Source organism: Podarcis vaucheri, assembly GCF_965113315.1.
Source record: "Podarcis vaucheri genome assembly, chromosome: 2".
Lineage (NCBI taxonomy): Eukaryota > Metazoa > Chordata > Lepidosauria > Squamata > Lacertidae > Podarcis > Podarcis vaucheri.
The window spans coordinates 92,546,336-92,565,730 of NC_138760.1; the positions used below are offsets into that span (position 1 = coordinate 92,546,336).

At 43.3% G+C, this 19,395-nt stretch overlaps 1 protein-coding gene across 1 annotated transcript; it reads right to left on the bottom strand.

Moving 5' to 3' along the window:
• Positions 1-133: 133 nt before the first annotated feature.
• On the bottom strand, positions 134-16,563 carry ZXDC (ZXD family zinc finger C). The gene is made up of 10 exons (XM_082210986.1): positions 14,136-16,563; positions 11,867-12,019; positions 11,027-11,105; positions 10,498-10,628; positions 9,765-9,935; positions 8,240-8,925; positions 7,350-7,434; positions 4,913-5,067; positions 3,444-3,545; positions 134-3,122 (listed from the first exon to the last, which is right to left on the bottom strand). The coding sequence occupies exons 1-10, from the start codon at positions 15,400-15,402 to the stop codon at positions 3,036-3,038; spliced, it is 2,916 nt and encodes a 971-aa protein (XP_082067112.1). The 5' UTR covers positions 15,403-16,563; the 3' UTR covers positions 134-3,035.
• Between the last annotated feature and the right edge of the window lie 2,832 nt (positions 16,564-19,395).

Sequence of the window (19,395 nt, forward strand, 5' to 3'; positions counted from 1 at the left end):
CAAAAACGAAAGGATTTCTGCTATTCAGAGATTTCAAGTCTCCAAAATTAGAAAGGTGTTTACAACTTTGCTTCTCTTGCAGTTAAGCAGCATCCTGATTGGAAACAACAAAAAACAACTGAAATGGAGAAACTGGACATTAGGTTTTTTTTATTAGTCTCTTTGTCTCACCAGTTCTTTAGATGTCCACTGCCAGCAATGGACTTAGGCAGAATAAATCTGATGTTGACCTTTAAGCCCTTACCCTTCAATGTTTACTACAAATTCCATTGTAGGAATTTACAAAGCCAAGTAAATGATTTTTTAAAAGTAGACATGTTTACAAGTCTCAGGGGAAAAAACAACCCACATGTGACTTATTCATAACTCTGCAAAACAGAAGCACCACGTTTTGATGGGCCCAGTTCATACTCTTACCTAGGCTGTGATCCTTTCAGCAGTAAATGAATGGGTGTGCTGTCCCCACCCTCCCTGCATCAAAGGTAACTGTTTACCAGGCACTCTATGTAAAAAGCTGTAGAGGAATTCTTCTTGTTCAAGGGGTGAGGGAGTAGAAAGAACAGGAGATGAAAAGGCCTCATCACAGAGCAGCCCAAGTTACCTCTGAGGATCACTGCCAAAATGAAGTGTATGAACCAACCCCACAGAATAAAGAATTTGAGGTGACTTTTTTGGGGGGTTGGGTGCAAGCCTCCAATACTCTTTTAAGCAAAGTCATACATCTGCAGACCACTCAGAGTTTTGGTTTCTCTTAAACTGAACTTTAGTGATATAAAAAAAAGGTTGAATGAGTTAGCAGTTTCTTCACTCGGTTCATCTAAGGCAGTGGTGGAAAACCATAGTCTCTTCTGGGCAAGCTGCTAAGTGCCACCTGCCAGCCATGAGTGGAATCAGAGGCAAAAGTGGGTGGGGGGAATGAATATTCATTTCACCTTTGTACACAAAGCCAGTTTCCACACACTCATAGCAGATTCACTGAAATTAATAGACATGACATGACTTAAGGTTATTAATGCCAGTGCTGCTTCTTGGAGTAAAACTTAGCTGAATACAGCCTGCTCCTCTCAGTCATCCACCCGGGCAAGCAAGAGGCATTGTCAGAATTCAAGGATACATTCCAGCCATGCAAAGACTCAAGGAGGGGTGGCGAGGAATGTGGCCTAGAACCAGTCCCAAGGGCCAGAGAAAGAGGCAGGCAGGCAGGGCAGTATTTAGCCACATAGTTCTTCATTTAGTGAACTTAGTATACCAGGGCAAGGCGGTAATCAGGTAAGTTACACCACTGACAATTAAGAAATAAAGTAGTTAAGAATTTTTTTAAAATACCCATAAATTAAATCTGAAGTGATGTATAATCAGTATAAAAATGCCTTTACAATTTCAGGGAAAGTAAGTAAAAAGGCACAGGAATCAGTACATTTCTAATTACTTATGGGCAAGCCCCCTCTCAATCTTAATTTGGAATGAGCTTATTGAAGTGATGCATGGTCCAATAATAGCAGAAAATCATTTCCAGGGCCATTCTAGTCAAGTTGTGCTCTCGATTACATGCTATGGAGTAAGGATAGGTCGAAGCAACACATCCCCAGGCATTAGGGATGTACCAGGAAAATCTTCTGAAAGGATGACAGAAATCCTGGTATCCAGAATGCTACCATCAGAGGCCCTTGGACCAGCTCACCTCATTGCCATTGTTGCCAGGTAAGTCTGGGTGGCTGCAGAATTAGTCCATTCCAAATTGTGCATGAGCTTCAGAGGCATATGGGCCTGGAGAAGGGTCCAATCTGGGGAACTCATGCTTTTTAGCTAGCTACCCTCTTATTAGTGCATTCCATGACTTCAAATAAATATACACAAGGTCAGATCACATGTGTTCAACTGCAGGATATCATACTTTGTAAAAAATAGAACTGCATATGCACGCTCACACTGCAGGAATAAAAATTCATACATACACACGCTGCTTTTTAACAAAGTCCTATATATAGATACATATATATAATTTTACATCCTTGTGGCACATCATGAAAAAAGTATGTTTAAAATTCCAGCCTTGATGTTGGTTGTTGGAACACCAAGTTCTTATATTCTATGCTCAACTGAAATCTTGACATTTGCTTTTTAAAAGTCTACAGAACTGTTTTCCTATCAACTAAAGTAAAAAAGGCAGGTTCCTATTTAAATTAAATATGCACTTTCCTTCTGGGTCAAGTAACTCACCTGCATCTCAAATCCTATGACACTAGCTAGAAGCTCTTTGCTCAAGTATATAGTCTGTGTAAATGGCACATGGACCAAGAATGCAATCCTATGCACATTAACTTGGGAATAAATTTATTTCCAAGAAAATATGCATGGGACTGGGCTATACATACTGAAAGTGGCAACTTCACAGGAATTGGCAATACTGTTTTGTATTACTGTAAACATATTCAAGGGGTAAGAATTAGCATCTGCTAGGCAGCCTCCTAAAAGGTAGGAAGTGTATACTGCACCATATCAGGGATGGAAGGAGCAAGGAACAACAAGGTTCAACTTCTGCTACCCCCCAAGAACTGTATTATCATTCTGCAATTATTTCCTTAAAATTATATTCAATGCCATCAGAGAAAACAGTCCGATAATAAACACTTCAATGGCCTTAACTGCCAAGTCCAATATTCAACTAGGGGCACTAATTATGTGTATGGGTTTTACACTGCCAAGTGTAACTGTTGATATTGCAGCACTGTCCTTGAAGACAACAGTATGGAGTACAATCACAGCATGTCCATTCTAAGATAGGGTTTCAAAACATCCACTGCATAATCTAAATAATGCTTCCATAATCACATTTTTCTGACCACAAACAGAACATACCAAGATCTCCAAAGCCTTATCAAATAAAATTTACTGAACAGGTTTCCATTGCACGATAACCATCAAGCCACGAAGTAGCACTGATGTGTGCCCACTCCTATTTTTTTCCTTCAGAAGTAGGAACAAGTTTCTACTTCTCAAGATGCTGTACTTGAATGTTTCTGTCCACAGCACAATCATTCAAGGTCTTGTAGGTTAATGGTGCTTCCTGTAAACTGAGAATTATCAGAACTAGCATCCTCTTCGGTAGAGTTGTGTGGCTCCTATACAAAAGCACAGAAAAAAAATTCACAAAATGACATAGGCATTCCAATTTCCAAGTTTCACAGGTACATATGGCTGATTTAATAAGCTTCCAAATTCCATCTCTGGGAAGATCACACACAATGGATGATTAAAGAAAATCATACTCTTCTACGGCCTGCTTTTGGTCTTTTACCATTTATCCATCAAATTTTAAACAAGCAAAAACAGCATACCGAAAAGGCATCTTTTAAAAACTTATAGCAGCTATCCATTTGTATCACGCAGGGCAACCAGAATTTGTGTTGGTGTCCAACTTTAAAACACAAAAGGGGTTGTACCTGAAGGATATGAACAGGCAAGTCTACTGTCAGCTGAGAATGTGAAGACGATGACTGAGAACTGAGCTGAAATGGCAAATCTCCCTCTCCTGGGGAATCATCCTAAAGAGAAATGAAACAAGATCAGATTCTAGCCACAGAAAAATCCCAATGGCAACCTAATCTTCTGCTATAAACATATAGAAACATTTGGAAGTGGCAACATGTCTAATTAGCTATGCATTTTTAAGGCTCTCCATCCTGAAAGTAGAAATCTTAATCATTTCTATGAAATATTTAAATATATAAATCATGCTGCCACCCAATTATGGAATGGAAAATATTTACAGTCATACCTTGGTTGACGAACGCCTTGCGACTCAAATGTTTTGGCTCCCTAATAGCGCAAACTCGAAAGAGTGTGTTCCAGTTTACGAACGTTCTTTGGAACCTGAACATCTGATGTGGTTTTCATGGCTTCCAATTGACTGCAGGAGCTTCCTGCAACCAATTGGAAGTCACACCTTGGTTTCCAAACGTTTTGGAAGTCAAACAGATTTCCGGAACGGATTCCGTTCTACTTCCAAAATACCACTGTACTTAGTTACTTTATTCACTATAAGCAGACAGTTATTAAAAGGTAATATTCATCTAGCTTATTGTTCCATGGATACCATCCTCTGCATATACTAAATGCAAAAACAAGAGAGTACTTCATACAACCAAGTACTGATCTAAATGGTATCCCTTTGCTAAAGGAAGGCTTTTTGACCCAGTGGAGCTATCAGACAGCAGAACAAGAATAAAGGGAATCTTCAAGTACCTCCCCCTCCCTACACCACCACTTCCTATGCTGTTCCAAAGGGCCCAACCCTCCAGAGCACATCAAACCTGTTTTTATTCATCACCATTTGCAAATTGATTACACTTGTTTTAGACAAAGGGGTCACTTCACCTGGGACACCTGCCAGTCTACTGTATACCAGCTCATCTTCGCCCCTCCACCCTGACTTTACCACCAACTGTTTGTTTGAATGTGTTGCTGCCCGTTTACTGTTTTGTTTTAACATATTCCCAATCCATTTCACATATATATATATCAACAGTTTTCGTTTTCAGTAAACAAGCGAGGGAAGGGGTTATCATGTGATGGGTAGAGAAGAAAGCTGAAAAGTTGAGAATAACAACAACAACTTTTATTTGTATCCCGCCTTCCCCAGCCAAGACTGGGCTCAGGGCGGCTAACATCAAATATATAACATTGGTATAAAATCAAACAATAATTAAATTACCTCCTAAAAACAAGTTGGGATAGTTTGCAAGTTATTTTGTAAATGCCCTCCAGGGATGTTGCATCTGAACTATATAATGGATCATCATGCACACCAAGAACCACCTACCAGTTGCATAAAAGTAGATGTACAGTGTACATTTCTAAATACATTAATTTAAAAATGAAATGTAAATAAAGTCAGGTAGTGAATTCTTACCTGAAGTAGCTGGATTTGAACAAACTGTGTGCCAGCTGAGGAATCTCTTACTGTTAGGTTTCCATTTGGCAAAACACTATTGCATGACCGATTCCCATGGTTAGAAGAACTAACTTTATCACTTTTGCCTTTTCTTATGCCAGAGTTAGGGCTTCCTAAAATAAAGTAATTGACGTGTGTAATACAAAGTCATGTTCCAAGGAATTGAACATATGCACTTCTAAAGAATGTATTTCAAAAAAGCTTTTAATATAACAATACATGCTTCTCACCAAAGAAAGTAGGTGGTAGGTAATACTACACATGGCATATAAAAACATGGAGCTGAATCCTGATATCCCATTAGTGGAACTCAGCTCACAGAATCCTGTACCGCACAGCAGTGTTCAAAACGCCCATTGTTCTGGGTGCATTTTGCGACAGGGAATTTCATTAATGCAAGCAGTTTCTGAGCTCTGGGTGCAGCACTGCACCTAAGATTTAAGATTAAAATTGCAGAGTGGAAGGAAAGGAGGACTTTTTTTCTGCCTCCCCACTTCCAGCTACTCTCTGAAGACTGGAGAAGAGATCCTCGTAAGAATATTAGGGGGGTGGGCACGGAAAGAACTAGATCATGTGAAAAATGAACATAGTATTTTAGCTGCAGTTTTTTCTTTTTCAGCTTTGTATTCTTGTTATAAAAGAATGTGCCTAGACATTCCATTCTAGTGACTATAACCTAGGTTTAAGGTGCCATTTAGCTCCTAGCTTTCATATCTCAGTTTCTAACACTGCCTCATAGGGGAAAAAATGGGGTTTCCTCCAATGCCATCTTCAGGAACCAGTCTCTATCCCCCATATACTCCAAAACAGTGAGGGAACCTCGGGAACAACAGTGGGAAATTGGAGAAAGTTACCTCCCTTTCAGTGAGCTATAGTTTCTGAAGGATCACCAGTTCATTCACTCACAAAAGAACTAAAGAACTAGTCCTGATCAAAGCATGGTGAATGGTGAGACTAAGTTGCAACACTTTCTCAGGTACATGAGATTACACACACTTTATATATCAATCTTCCTATAAACATAAAAAGTCAGGTTGTAAGGTGCACCAAATAAGGAGGCCAGACATGCTGGAAGGTCTCCCTCTTTATACAGTCAGAAAATTGGTCATCCAGCCCAATATCACATTACAGGCTTTAGATGAGCCATTAAATAGGGGAATAGGTAATACAGACTTTCAACTACCCCTGCTTATGCCTCATCAAAAATCAATCTGGCATGTATACATACAGCAAGCTTTTACTGGGGGATGGGAGGACGACAACAATTTCTCTTTTTCCTACTAGTGAAAAATTAATTTCAGATAAGTACTGGAAGCAAGGAGGGCAAGTCAACTGTGTTTTTATCTCTCTGCTCATTGTCATATAATAAATAGCTCTGAATTCCTAACTATGCACAAGTAAGTTGCATTTATTTAAAATGGTGAAAGGCATTCCATGTGACTGAAGCAACTTGGGCCTCTAGTGACAAAGATGCGTCCAAGAGAAACTGGACCACAAACACATAGGTGTAACGGTAGAAGGGGTAAGGCCAAGAATCCAGAGAGATAAAGGTACCGGTAAGTACACCTCTGTCTCAGGTGAGGCAAAGACTTAAACTGAAAGAGTGACCAACCACTGGAAGATGAACTATAAAAGCTGTTGATGTAGTTCCTCGCCTTTTCTGGAGCAGCAGGAGGAACAATAGTTAGGATGATTCACCAGACCTTAAGGTCTCCATCTTAAGGAGCAGTTTCACCATTGTCCACTTCAAAGGTGGTGGAAACAGACCCTCTTCAAATACATTAATTACCTCCTAGACCAACCCAGTTACTTCACTTCTCCAAATATAATTACTAATGAACAGCATGGACTGAGCACACAAGAGTATGACCAAATTTCTCTTAACACCATGTTTACATCCTTAAGTCACAATAACTGAAAAAAATCAATCCAACAAAACTGGACCACTCTGTGTCCTAGACAAAGCAACAGAAACTGCTTTACGCACAGCATCAAGGTCAGAGCAGATATGATTATAATCAATGTGTACATGCCCGAGGAAGGATTAGTAATCATGGTTAGGATTGGGTGATAAGGGTATGTTACAATTACCATTTCATACAAAAGCAAACATTTAAGAAACAGGGAAAGAGCTTCATTAAGCAGTATTTCATTGCACTTCAGTGTTCTATCATCCATGGGTGTTGTAGAGAATACCCACTACTAGAACATAGCAAAATTACCCCAATTTGAGCAAGTCTTCTAAGAAGTGAGGCTCTATTCACGCGAATAGCCCCAAACTAACCATGATACTACCTTAGTAATCTATGATGGCTTGTACCAGGCACACACACAAGTCTTCAAAAGAATTTCACTCGGTAAATGGCATCCTGTGCTGGAACAATTATATACTCACCTATGTCATTCCCATTTTCTTTCTGTTTTCTTTTCTTGGCAAGCTGAATGGCTCGATAATCTGTTCTTGCAGACCCACCACTCTCCTAATGAGAGAAGGAGGTTTATGCATGTCATCAATACAACAGGATTCTTAGGATTATTAGGTTCACATTTTAGACAATATGCTTTTCCAAACATCACTGAATAGATCCCTAGAAGTCTCCCTGCATGGTCTGAACTTTTTCTATGCTAATCAGCTTAACAGTTTAATGGGATAGTGATGCAAGCATAGGGAAATTCAATATTGAGGTCACCCACTTATCTGACTTGCAGGGGATTGGAAGTACTGCATTAAGAAGACTACCACCGAAACACATTTTGGAAATGCAGCTCAAGACTATGGTCTTCTGTCTTCCTCAAACTAACGCAAGTGTTTAATTCAACTACCACTCAGAAACCCTGTTTTTGCTGCATGTGGGATAATATTACTAATAATAATAATAAGACAAGGATCAGAAGAGAAGGAACTCTTCAAGATATTGCATTGCATTTTCCTTGTTCTATAAGCAGCGAACAGGGCACTCCTTTTTATTTAGTCAGTTCCAAAGTCAACCATCACTCACTTTTGAGTACTTACAACAACTTGGAAAAAGAGGTTAATAGCACTAAGCTCCAACTGGGAAAACAAAAAGCAAACTTTCCTCCGAATGTGTAACTGGGTTTAATACTTTCACAGGCAACCACAACTTATACCACTTACGTTGTACAAAACATACGACGACTTCGTTCGTGGCAGACATTCCACAAACCCATTTGATCTGGTAGAAAGGATGGCTCATATACGGCAATATAATATCCTCAAAGCTAAGATACTAATGAAAACTACAGTTATTGAGAGCTACTGCATACCAGAAAGGAGCTGCCAGTCACCGTGCTCAGATCAGTTTCTTTCTGTGCACTGTAACTTCCTGGAGGGTTGGAGAACACAAACTGAGTCACCACTTTACTGCCTTCTTGCTGTCCCACAACATCCAGGCTAGGAAGTAAAGTTTGCTCTGCTTTACTTGGAGCCAGTAATTCAGATGCATTGTTTCCACCAAGGCTGCTTGAAGGGGTTAAAGTGGCTGTGTCTACTGACAGGTTATTACTGGAAGTCAAACCATGCAGGTCTTGACTGGAACTCCTTGTGGACAATGATGCTAGGGAGCCTAAGGCTTCTGCATTCACAGTCTGTACATCATCCAAATTTAAAGTGCTTTGCTGTAAAACTGTGGCAGTGGTTCCCAGCAGAAGAGAGCTGTCCAGGCTGTGTGGAATGTCACTGCTAGCCACTAAAATCAGTGGGTCAACTGTCTGACCAAGAGAACTGCTACCAACGGAAAGATTGCCCCCAAGCGTGGAGCCAACGGAAGCAACATCTATTGTGAGAATTCCAGAGTTTATCAGAGCCATGTCTGTTGAAATTCCAGAGGTGTTCCCAGAAACACTGGAAAAAAGGGACACAAGGTCTACATTGCTGAGGTCACTTTGTCCTGAACTGGCAAGTTCGCTGCTAGGCGTGAGGGAACCGATAGTTTCCATCTGATTTAAGAGATCTGAAACAAAGATTTAGCATGTTAGTACCACTGTGCCCATGGAACATGGGAATCAAAGGCCAACAATAAACCCCACCTGCTGCCTCTACTTCCAACTTGGCTGCCCTGCCATTCCTCCAAACATCCTGCTGTCTAAATCACTCCAGCAAACATCCTTCTCTCCTTGCAGAAGCCAATGTTAGCTAGGAGCCTATTTCTGCTTGTCACTATTCTAGTCTGTCCTTTCGGATCATTTTCAAACCCTGCCTCCCTGATATGCACACACAGTGGCATGGCTGCTGTTCAATGTCATTTTCATGTGGTCAGGGTGCCACATACTATGAGAATGGCTTGAATCAGTTTCCTGTATGTTATGCAGACTGAGAGGTACACGCTGCATTTCCCCAGATTCTGGCACCATTACTTACCACTCAGTTTGGCTAAACCACATAAGAAACAAATTCATGCAGTTCTCACAACCACGTAGAGCTTCTATCATACAGAAGCAATTTTCAGTGGCAAACAAGCCACTACTGTAGTTATATGGAATTGATCATAAAGTGTCTGGAAGCATGAGATCAATGTCTGAGAAAACCACAAGTTGACACCAGTATCACTCAGTCACTGCTCCTGCTATAAGTTAGGAAATACTATTATAAATTAATGCCCTCCTTTTAAAAGGATACAACACCCCATAGTAATTAAATGGCAAGGACTTAGGGGGAAAGCATTTGAAACCACAACTTATTGGGCTTTCTAAAATAACCAGTGTTTCAATACCAAAAATAAATATATTATGTTTTAGATACAACACATACCAGCCTTGACATATTGCCAAGCAGTCAGTCAATGGGTCATACCTGCACTAAAATTGTGTTGCTTGACCATGTGTGTTTTCATACTATGCTTGGAAGTGAACAATTTATTACAACTGGATACAGGACAACGCGTCTTCAGTGAGTCCACATCCTGAAGGTGTTTTTTGGAGTGAATATACAGACTACTACGTGCAGAGAACTTTGCACAACAACCTGAAATAAGATATCAAAGTTTAGATACTGTCCCTTAATTTACATTTTTAAATTATATCCTCTTTTCATTTGGATGCCAAAGGCAATTATCAGGATTCCCATTCCACAAAATTATGTCATGATTTTTTTGTATGTATTGTCATAAAAAATGTGGAAATTTTATTAATACAAAGTAATATAATATGGAAAATCCATTTAGACTGCAATCCTATACTCACTACAGTACTTGGGAATAAACTCCAATATGGGAATTACTTCTCATCAGACATAGGCTGTTAGTGTGGAAAACTTAAAATCTCACAAACAAGCATGTATAGGGTATCCAAAAGTGCCAGAACAAAACCGAAAACACCTTTTTAAAAAGTAGTTGTGGAGAGGAAAACACTAAAGGGTTTCTCCTATCCATGCTGTGCTATGAACGTGCTTTGCTCCCCATTGTATGATTCAGCAACAATTCAAATTTGATGCATAGAGCAGCTACCATCTTCATTTAACCCTCTCTGCATGACTAGGAACAAAGGAGATAAACACAAGCATACAAGAGCACATATACAAATAATACCTTCTACTGGGCATTCGAATGGCTTTGTGCCAAGATGAGTTATACTATGGCCTTTCAAGTGTTCGGCTCTTGTGAAGGATTTTCCACAGCCTTCTACAGAACATGTAAACCTTCTGTCATCTTCATGTTTCCTACAATAAGAATTAAATAAATTCAATATAAAATGCTAAGGGCACAGGCATCAATGATTATAGGTTGGATCCTAATCAGTTTAGCTGAACATGTGCATATTGCTATACTGTACCTGGAACACTTAAACCAGAATTCCACAATCTGGTACCCTTCAGCTGTTTTAGACAACAACTCAATTCAACCCCAGCCAGAGGGGCCATGCTGGCTGGGGCCCAACAGCACCAAAAATAATATTTCAGATATGCCTTTCCCATAGGAAGCAAAGCTCATTTATCTTCTTATATTCATTTCTTTCCCTTTGCACACCCTCCTGATTTGTTATTTCCCCCAATGTCAATGTTTAAAGTGCAAGCTCTTTGAGGACCTCTGAACAGCCATGTACAGTCAGGTAATTTACCTTTTGTGCCTTAACAGCTTGGACATGCTAGTGAAAGACCAGCCACAACCTTCAAAGTCACAGATGAAAGGTCTTTCACCTGGAGGAAAGCAAAAGCAAATTTTTTTTAAAAAAAAACCACGAATGCAATTACCAGACATTTCTGATAAAAAAAACCCACAACTGCTCACACTCACATGTTATTCAGGAAGTCTAATAATTTTATGTTTACTACTGGTTTAATTGTTCTGTTTTGTGCAGCTTATGAGCTACTTTGAGAACCTTAGCTAAAACCAGTTCATTAAATTTTAAAATAAATAGAAGAAACATTCTCACCCATCCAATGACCCTTCTGCCCGATTCCTCTCGAGTTAAATAGCTATTGGTTCTTTAACGCCAGAAGATTCAGAGCAAGTCATGCATATATCTTACATTGCTCAAAATGCTGCTGACCCCAGGCAAGCAATATGCACAGTTGTTTAAAGGACACTCTCCCTATAAATCTGAAAATATTATTTCAAGTTTACCAAATCCAAGGAAGACTTACTTGTATCAATCAGTTAAACATTAAGTTCTATTTGCTTCCACCTCCCACTCACTTAAATAAAACCAGCAAACCTGAGCTTAAGCCTAAGTTAACTTCTACTTAAGATAGCAAGCTAGCAGTGCACCCAAGGACACAGAACACCACCAGGATTCAAGTAAATCAAATAGATTGGGGGAGGGAAACCCACACACAAAACTGTGTTTATTCCTTAGTACCACAACTCCATCTAAGAATCAAGGACACATTTCAATTTAACATAATCAGTTTATCTATTAATGACAAATCAACTTTAACTAAATGCCCTAGTTTCACACCTGTGTGACTTCTCATGTGGATTTTCAGTCGGCAGGCTTTGTCATACTGCTTGTTGCAGCCGGGGAAGGAGCAGGAGAACAGTTCTTGTTCCCTGAAGTGGATTCGATTATGAGAAAATAATGCACTCACTGTTATGAAGGTCCTCTCACAACCTAGAGAAAGAAGGAAGAACCAAACTCTGCTTTAGTAGAAAATAAAACAACTGGTTATTACCGTGAACTAGAATATTATTATTACCATTATCTAGAAAAGTTCATGATAATAATAATATCATTTAAATTGTTTTAATGGTGTATCTTACTGTGTATATCATGTTGACATATCATTTCTAAGTACTATGGGGGGAATTGCCTAAAAAGTGGTCTACAACCCCATTAAAGGTAAAGGTACCCCTGCCCGTACGGGCCAGTCTTGCCAGACTCTAGGGTTGTGCGCCCATCTCACTCAAGAGGCCGGGGGCCAGCGCTGTCCGAAGACACTTCCGGGTCACGTGGCCAGCGTGACATCGCTGCTCTGGCGAACCAGAGCCGCACACGGAAACGCCGTTTACCTTCCCGCTTGTAAGCGGTCCCTATTTATCTACTTGCACCCGGGGGTGCTTTCGAACTGCTAGGTTGGCAGGCGCTGGGACCGAACGACGGGAGCGCACCCCGCCGCAGGGATTCGAACCGCCGACCTTTCGATCGGCAAGCCCTAGGCGCTGAGGCTTTTACCCACAGCGCCACCTGCGTCCCTCTACAACCCCATTAAATAACAGTAAATACATACATACATACCTCATTAAACTATGAAGACCTTTCTGGGAAATTGCTTTGGACTAAGTTTATTTCCAATACTGCAATGTACTGCAGTATAATGTCACAGCTGAAGGTAGTTTTTTGCATCTCCTTTTCACTAGCACACTGCCATTCTTATACATCACTCTGCAATTTCCCTTTCTTCTAAACTGGAGTGCAAATGTTCTTGCTGTTTTGCTAACCTTTATTCTCCACATCAAGGGACGTGGGTGGCGCTGTGGGTAAAACCTCAGCGCCTAGGACTGGCCGATTGTCAGGTCAGCGGTTCGAATCCCCGCGGCGGGGTGCGCTCCCTTTGCTTGGTCCCAGCGCCTGCCAACCTAGCAGTTCGAAAGCACCCCCGGGTGCAAGTAGATAAATAGGGATCGCTTACTAGCGGGAAGGTAAATGGCGTTTCCGTGTGCTGCGCTGGCTCGCCAGATGCAGCTTTGTCACGCTGGCCACGTGACCCGGAAGTGTCTGCGGACAGCGCTGGCCCCTGGCCTCTTAAGTGAGATGGGCGCACAACCTTAGAGTCGGACACGACTGGCCCGTACGGGCAGGGGTACCTTTACCTTTATTCTCCACATCTAATACTGTAGCATTCCAGCATGGTAAGCATTCAAATGTACAGAGACAATGTACATAATAGCTCATCTAAAGTAGATTATCTCAAGAGTACCAAATGCAGAAAACAGCAGATGGCCTTCATGCCTGCCTTCTGTGATTTCCTCTTGGAAACAGAATGGTGAAAGTTATGCACAAGTCTAAATATTACAGTGCACTTATATTGAACCCCACTACTGGGTGATTCCATATCAAGTGATCCAATTTTTTTACCTCACCCAATTTTCTTAATATTTTGTACACTTGTTGAATGATCAAAACAAACTTATTTCTAACATTTTAATTTTTTTAAAGTGTACAAAATATTAAGAAAACTGGATGACATGAGGTTAAAAAAAATGAATCATTTGATATGGAATGACCCTACAGCATTGTGGATGTTCAAACCCTCACTTACCTGCAAAGCTCAAGGAGTCATTTCCGGGCTTATCACTATCTCTAGTCTATCCCACAAGGTGCCGAAAACACCTAATGAAAAGTGCAGGGCAAAATATTTTTTTCTTAAAGAGATTAGTACTGCAAGTGGCTACTGAGATTATGGTACAACTCAACTCTCTTCCGCCTTTTCCACTGTGCAAAACAAATCCACATTGCACATTTAAAGTGCACTACTTCTCCCCAAAGAATAATGAGAACCGCAGTTTGTTGAGGGTGCTGGAACTGGTAACTGGAAGCTGGTTTCCAAGGATTCTCTGATGGAATTCGTGCGCTTTAAACGTGCAATGGATGCAGCCAGCAATCCGGGGGTGCTCGCCTATATACAAATCCAAACGGATTTTGAGGCAGGGCTCTTACCCAAGTCTGAAAGGCCGCGACTTGTTGACCTTTGTAAAAGCAATTAGAGGGAGAGCTGCCGGCTGCTTACCTGGATACTCGCAGCGGTAAGGCCGGTCGGGCTCCAGGTGGCTCCTCCGCTGGTGAGCGCCGAGGCGGGCGGCGCTGGGGAAGCGCTGCCCGCACGCCTCGCACTTATGCGTCGCCTCCTGCTCGTGGGCCCGGCCGTGCGCCCGCAGGTTGTAGATGGTGGTGAAGCGCTTCGAGCAGCCGGGCGCGGAGCAGGCGAAAGGCCGCAGCTTGTCGTGCGAGTGCAGGTGGCGCCGCAGCTTGTAGGCCGTGGCGAAGGCCCAAGAGCAGCCGGGGACCGGGCAGGAGAAGGGCCGCGCCGCCCGCCCGGAGACCCCCGACGCCGCTTCTTCTCCCGCTCCTCCTGCTCCGCCATCCTGCGCCGTAACAGCAGCGCCGCCGCCGCCGCCTCCGTGCGCGGACAGGCGGTGTAGTCGCAGCAGCTGCTTGCGGGAGAAGACCTCTTCGCAGCGGGGCTCGGGGCAAGAATAAGGCGCGGGAGTCCGAGACGGGCCTCCTGCCGAGGCCTCGTCGGCAGCGCCTGAGGAGCGCAGCGCCTGAGGAGGAGGAAGGAGCGGCGCGGGAGGTGGAGGCGGCTGCGCGGGCCCGCCGAGGCTGAGCAGCCCGTTCTCGAAGCGCACCAGCAGGCTTTGGTTGTTGATGGTGAGCGTGCCCGAGAACGAGGAGCCGGCGGCGCCGGGGTCGTCGTCCTCTGCTGCCGCCGTCTGTCCGCTCCCCTCAGGTACGGGCCCGGAAGCCTCGGCCTCGAGTGCACCTTCCCCCCCGCCGTCGCCGGGCTTCTCCTCTCGCGGAGGCGGCGGCTGCTGCGTCGTCGTGGTGGCGGCGGGTTCCTGCGAGGGGCTTCCGGAGGCTCCGCCCCGCACCAAGTTGAGCACCAGCAGCAGAGCGTCGCTGTCGTGCGGCTGCCCGGGGCCCGCGGGCGGCAGGGCCAAGGCGCTGCTCGCGGAAGGCCCCTGCGGAGGTTGCTGAGGGGCGGGCGGCGGAGGAAGAGGGGGAGGAGGCGGCAATGGCGGCGGCGGTTGCTGCTGCTGAGGCGGTTCCGGCGGCTTCTTGCCCTCCAGGAGCAGCAGCACCGGGAATGTCACGTCCAGGCCCCAGGCTCCCGCTGCCGCTCCAGCCCCAGAGTCCCGCGGCTGCGGGGGTCGGCGGGCGGGCCCTGAGGAAGAAGCCCCCTCTCCAACGGCCGCGGCGCCGCTGCCGCCATGTTGCTGGGTGCCGGGCTCGGGCCGGGCCGCCTCCACCGCGGCAGGCAGCCCCTGCGTTTCCATCTTGGGGGTCCCTGTAGCAGCGGCTGAAACCGGAGCCGCGGGGCGGGGCCGGCGGGGCGGGCGGAGAAACCCGGAATGCGGATCGCTCAGCGAGAGAGAGACAACAGCTCAGAGAGGGGATCCGGAGCTAACGCGGCTGGGTGGAAAACCCGGACACGGGATTGTTATGTGGAGTGTGCAATAGCGCAGGAAGGTGCGCCTCGCGGAGCGGAATTGGGAAATTGGAGAGAAGTCGGGGGAAAGGGAATGCAAAAATTAGAGCAGTCGTCTTGGATCAGGCCAGTGGCCCATCCCGTCTTAACACCCTCTTCTCACAGTGGCCAATTGGATGCCCGTGGGAAACCTGCAAGCAGGGTTGACGCGCAAGAGCCGTCTTCCCTCTCCTTCCCTTTCCAGCAACTGGAATACAGAAATATTGCTGCTTTCGACTGTGGAGGCAGGGCTATAGCCATCGTGGAGCTATTGATAGCCCCTCTCCTCCATGAAGTTGCCTAATCCTCTTTTAAAGCCATCCACGTCCTGCTTTTCATGTGCAGGACGAACCTAAGTGTCAGAAATAACAAGGTTTCCACCTCCTCTGTTGAAAGAGGCTTACACCTAGATTGGATCCTTCTTGTTTACATTTATTTATTACTTTATTTGGGAATTGCCTTTCACATACACCTTAAGGTGATTTAAATCATACCAGCGAAAGCAACAAAAGCAGGTTTAAAAAACTGCAAAAAGCAACTAAAGATACTGTTACCCGCCACCGCAATCTCCAAGCAGTGCAAAATCCCAGGGGTGCAAGGCACATACCAGGGGGTTCAGGTTTCCTTGCAGTGAGGGCCTGCCAAGATTGTGATATCTTTAGGATATATGGTTTATTTACACACATATACAACCTGAGCCTGGGATGGAGAGGTTCACAGCATTAACACTCCAAGTGAGTCTTGCTTCTCCCATAGCCACAGCCTTGGATTCAAGCAGAAATAAGGCATAGCTCTGTCCCCAGCTTACCAGCTTCTAGCTCACATAACTCAACTCTCCACTCTGGCCTTTATCTTGTGAACTACCAGCGAGCTGAGGGAGGGGGGCTCACCCATTTGTTTTCTGGCACAGAGCTACTTCCTTTGTTACCTTAATGGCCCACACTTAGAGGGTCTTTAGCTCCCCAGGAAGCTAGTCCTGGGGATGAATTGAATCCATGAATTGAATAATAATAATAATAATAATAATAATAATAATAATAATAATAAATTAATTTTATTTATATCCCGCCCTCCCCAGCCGAAGCCGGGCTCAGGGCGGCTAACAACAATCAAATAATCAGTCAAATAATCACACAATCTAAAAATATTTCATTATAAAAATTAAATCAAATTGATGGATGATGAATTGAATCCATTTGTATCCAGGAATTAGAAAGGGGCTGAAGCATACAGCCTATCCCCAACAACTCATAACAATACAATACCTAAGCTGTAAAGAAACGTGATGTATTCCCACTATGTACAGATGACTCCCCACTTTACACGGGTTCAGGCACCCTACACACAGTGAAAATCGTGTAAGTGGGGAGCACCCTTTAAAAGCCTCCTTCCTCTCTCTCCAAATTACCATACTACTCTCCAAAAATCAAAAATACTGCACCCAAAATATCCACAACTGGAATTGCTACAATATCATTTAAGCAGCAGGTGGTGCTATACCACCTTGGGAAAAAATTGCATGTTGGTCCTAACTTTTGACACACCCATTGTGATTTTTTTGAACTTTTAAAAATAATAATCACAACACATCTTTGTTGCTATGAAATGGACAATCTCCTCATGCTTAGCCAACTGCATTATTTCTAAAGCTTTCTGAACTGCCCCCTTTCTGTATTGCTAGGGTATTTCATACACCTGCTACAATATGAGTGTGGCACAATCAAGTCCCTTTCCCCTGCACCGGGGCAGTGGAGAGAAATTCAATTCAGTTCACATTTAAAGGTTTCTCTGCTAAATTGGCACTTCCTGAAATGGTGTGTGAACCGAACACTCAGCCATCCTTCAAGATTCAAACATTTCTGAATTCTGCAATGAATTAAGGAGTACAAAAATTCATATACTAGGTATAGGGTTCAAAAAATTCATCTGTCTATCATTTGTTAGTCACTTTTTTCAAAAAGTGTCCCAAAGCAACCTGGAAGCCAGCTAAAAGCATCCAATAAAAATCTAAAAACACAGCTATATAGATAAAAGGCAGGTCTTACAGATCCCACTCCACTAAAAAAGTGCCACCCTTCAAATTAAGGGCCAAAAGCCCGGGTAAAGATAAACCTTTAGCACCTAAAAACAGATGAAGGTGGAACTACACATGCTTCCCTGGGGGAAGCATTCCACACGCAGGGAGCCACCACTGAAAAGGCCCAATCTTGTGTTGCCAGCCTCTGCACCTCCCATGGAGAGGGCACACAAAGAAGGACCTCGGATATATTAGTGAACATAGTACCCAAATATTCACTGGTGAAAATTGCTTGCAAATTTGCCCTATAATGCTGAATAATATTCATGAAGACTCTTAAAAGAAAATCTGCAAACTGATGTGGGAATGTGGAGAACTGAAATTAAGACTGGAAAAATGAGAAACCATAACTGACACATTTGCACGTTCCTAGCCACAACTTTGCTAATCCAAGCAACTGCTAAGCATAACAAGTATCTAAAACCGCCATGAGGAAAAGCTAAGTGATGCTGAGCATTTTCTGTTGGAATTCCATATGCTTCATGATGGACCTGCATATTATAACATGGTAAACTCAAACATTAATCTGGCCTTGTCACAATGGATCATCTGTCATTGTATTCAGTGCTGTAATTTGTTAAATTAAGAGACTTAAAGGCCTGATTCGGATGTCGTAACAAACCATGCCACCATATGATCTTGGTTGGATATTTTAGTTTGTGAAGAAACAATTTGCAGTATCAACATATGTACACAACCCCATTTCTGCTCATTAATTTATCTGCCTTTATAATGAATATATCCGTACCCAGAAAAGTTATTTACACAGTTTGCTTTGTTGGTGCAGTTTTAGTATATCCAAATTCATATGAAGAATATTGGCCACAATATTATGTCTTGTCAGAATATTGTCTTTATATTTATATAAAATCTTTATAAGCGTCTTTTTAAAAAGCAACAACCCATTATTGGGAACAGGGTGTCTTTAAGTCTCTATTGTAGAGCTCACTTGGGCTATTCAGTGAGATACGATTCATTGACAGCTTAAATTGAACTGCATTCCACTGGCACAAAACCATGGAAGGAGGAAAAAATCTTGCAATGAATCGCAGTTATGAAGGAACCAAAAGTCATCTAGTTCAGCCTCTTCTACCCATAGCTGTCAACTTACAGATTTGAAAATAAGGGACCAGCAGCCAAAATAAGGGACCTGCAGCCTCACCTGTTCCAGGCACTCCAGTCTTCCTGTCGTCCTGCAGTCTGGTCAAACTCATGCTGGTAGCTTCAAGAACACTGTCCAACCAACTTTGTAACCAGAGGTTCAACTGAATAGAATCTGAATCACATGCACCACAAGGCCTATGCAGCCTGAACTTAAGATGGCTCCCCCAGTCTGGCTTTGCATTGCAAAGTTTGCAGCAGCATGTGCAACAAAATGGCGTCCAGCATTCAAAACCCCCCTCAGCTTGCATTAACTAGCCACACACAAGGCATGCAAGCTCCACTCCCCAGTCGTTCTTATACTTCTTATTGGGTGAGCAACACAGCCAAGCAACACAGTTGGAGCCTCCCTCCTCCCTGGCCGGCAGGGAGGGAGGGAGAGGAGCTGCTTCCTTTGAAATTTAAGGGACATCATTTAAGGAACATCCATCAATAAGGGACAGCAGCGGGACATGGCACTGGAATAAGGGACTGTCCCTTCAAATAAGGGACACTTGACAGCTATGCTTCTACCCCACCCCTGCACAAGAGGGGAAATCAAATGGAACAGTTCCTGTTCACAGA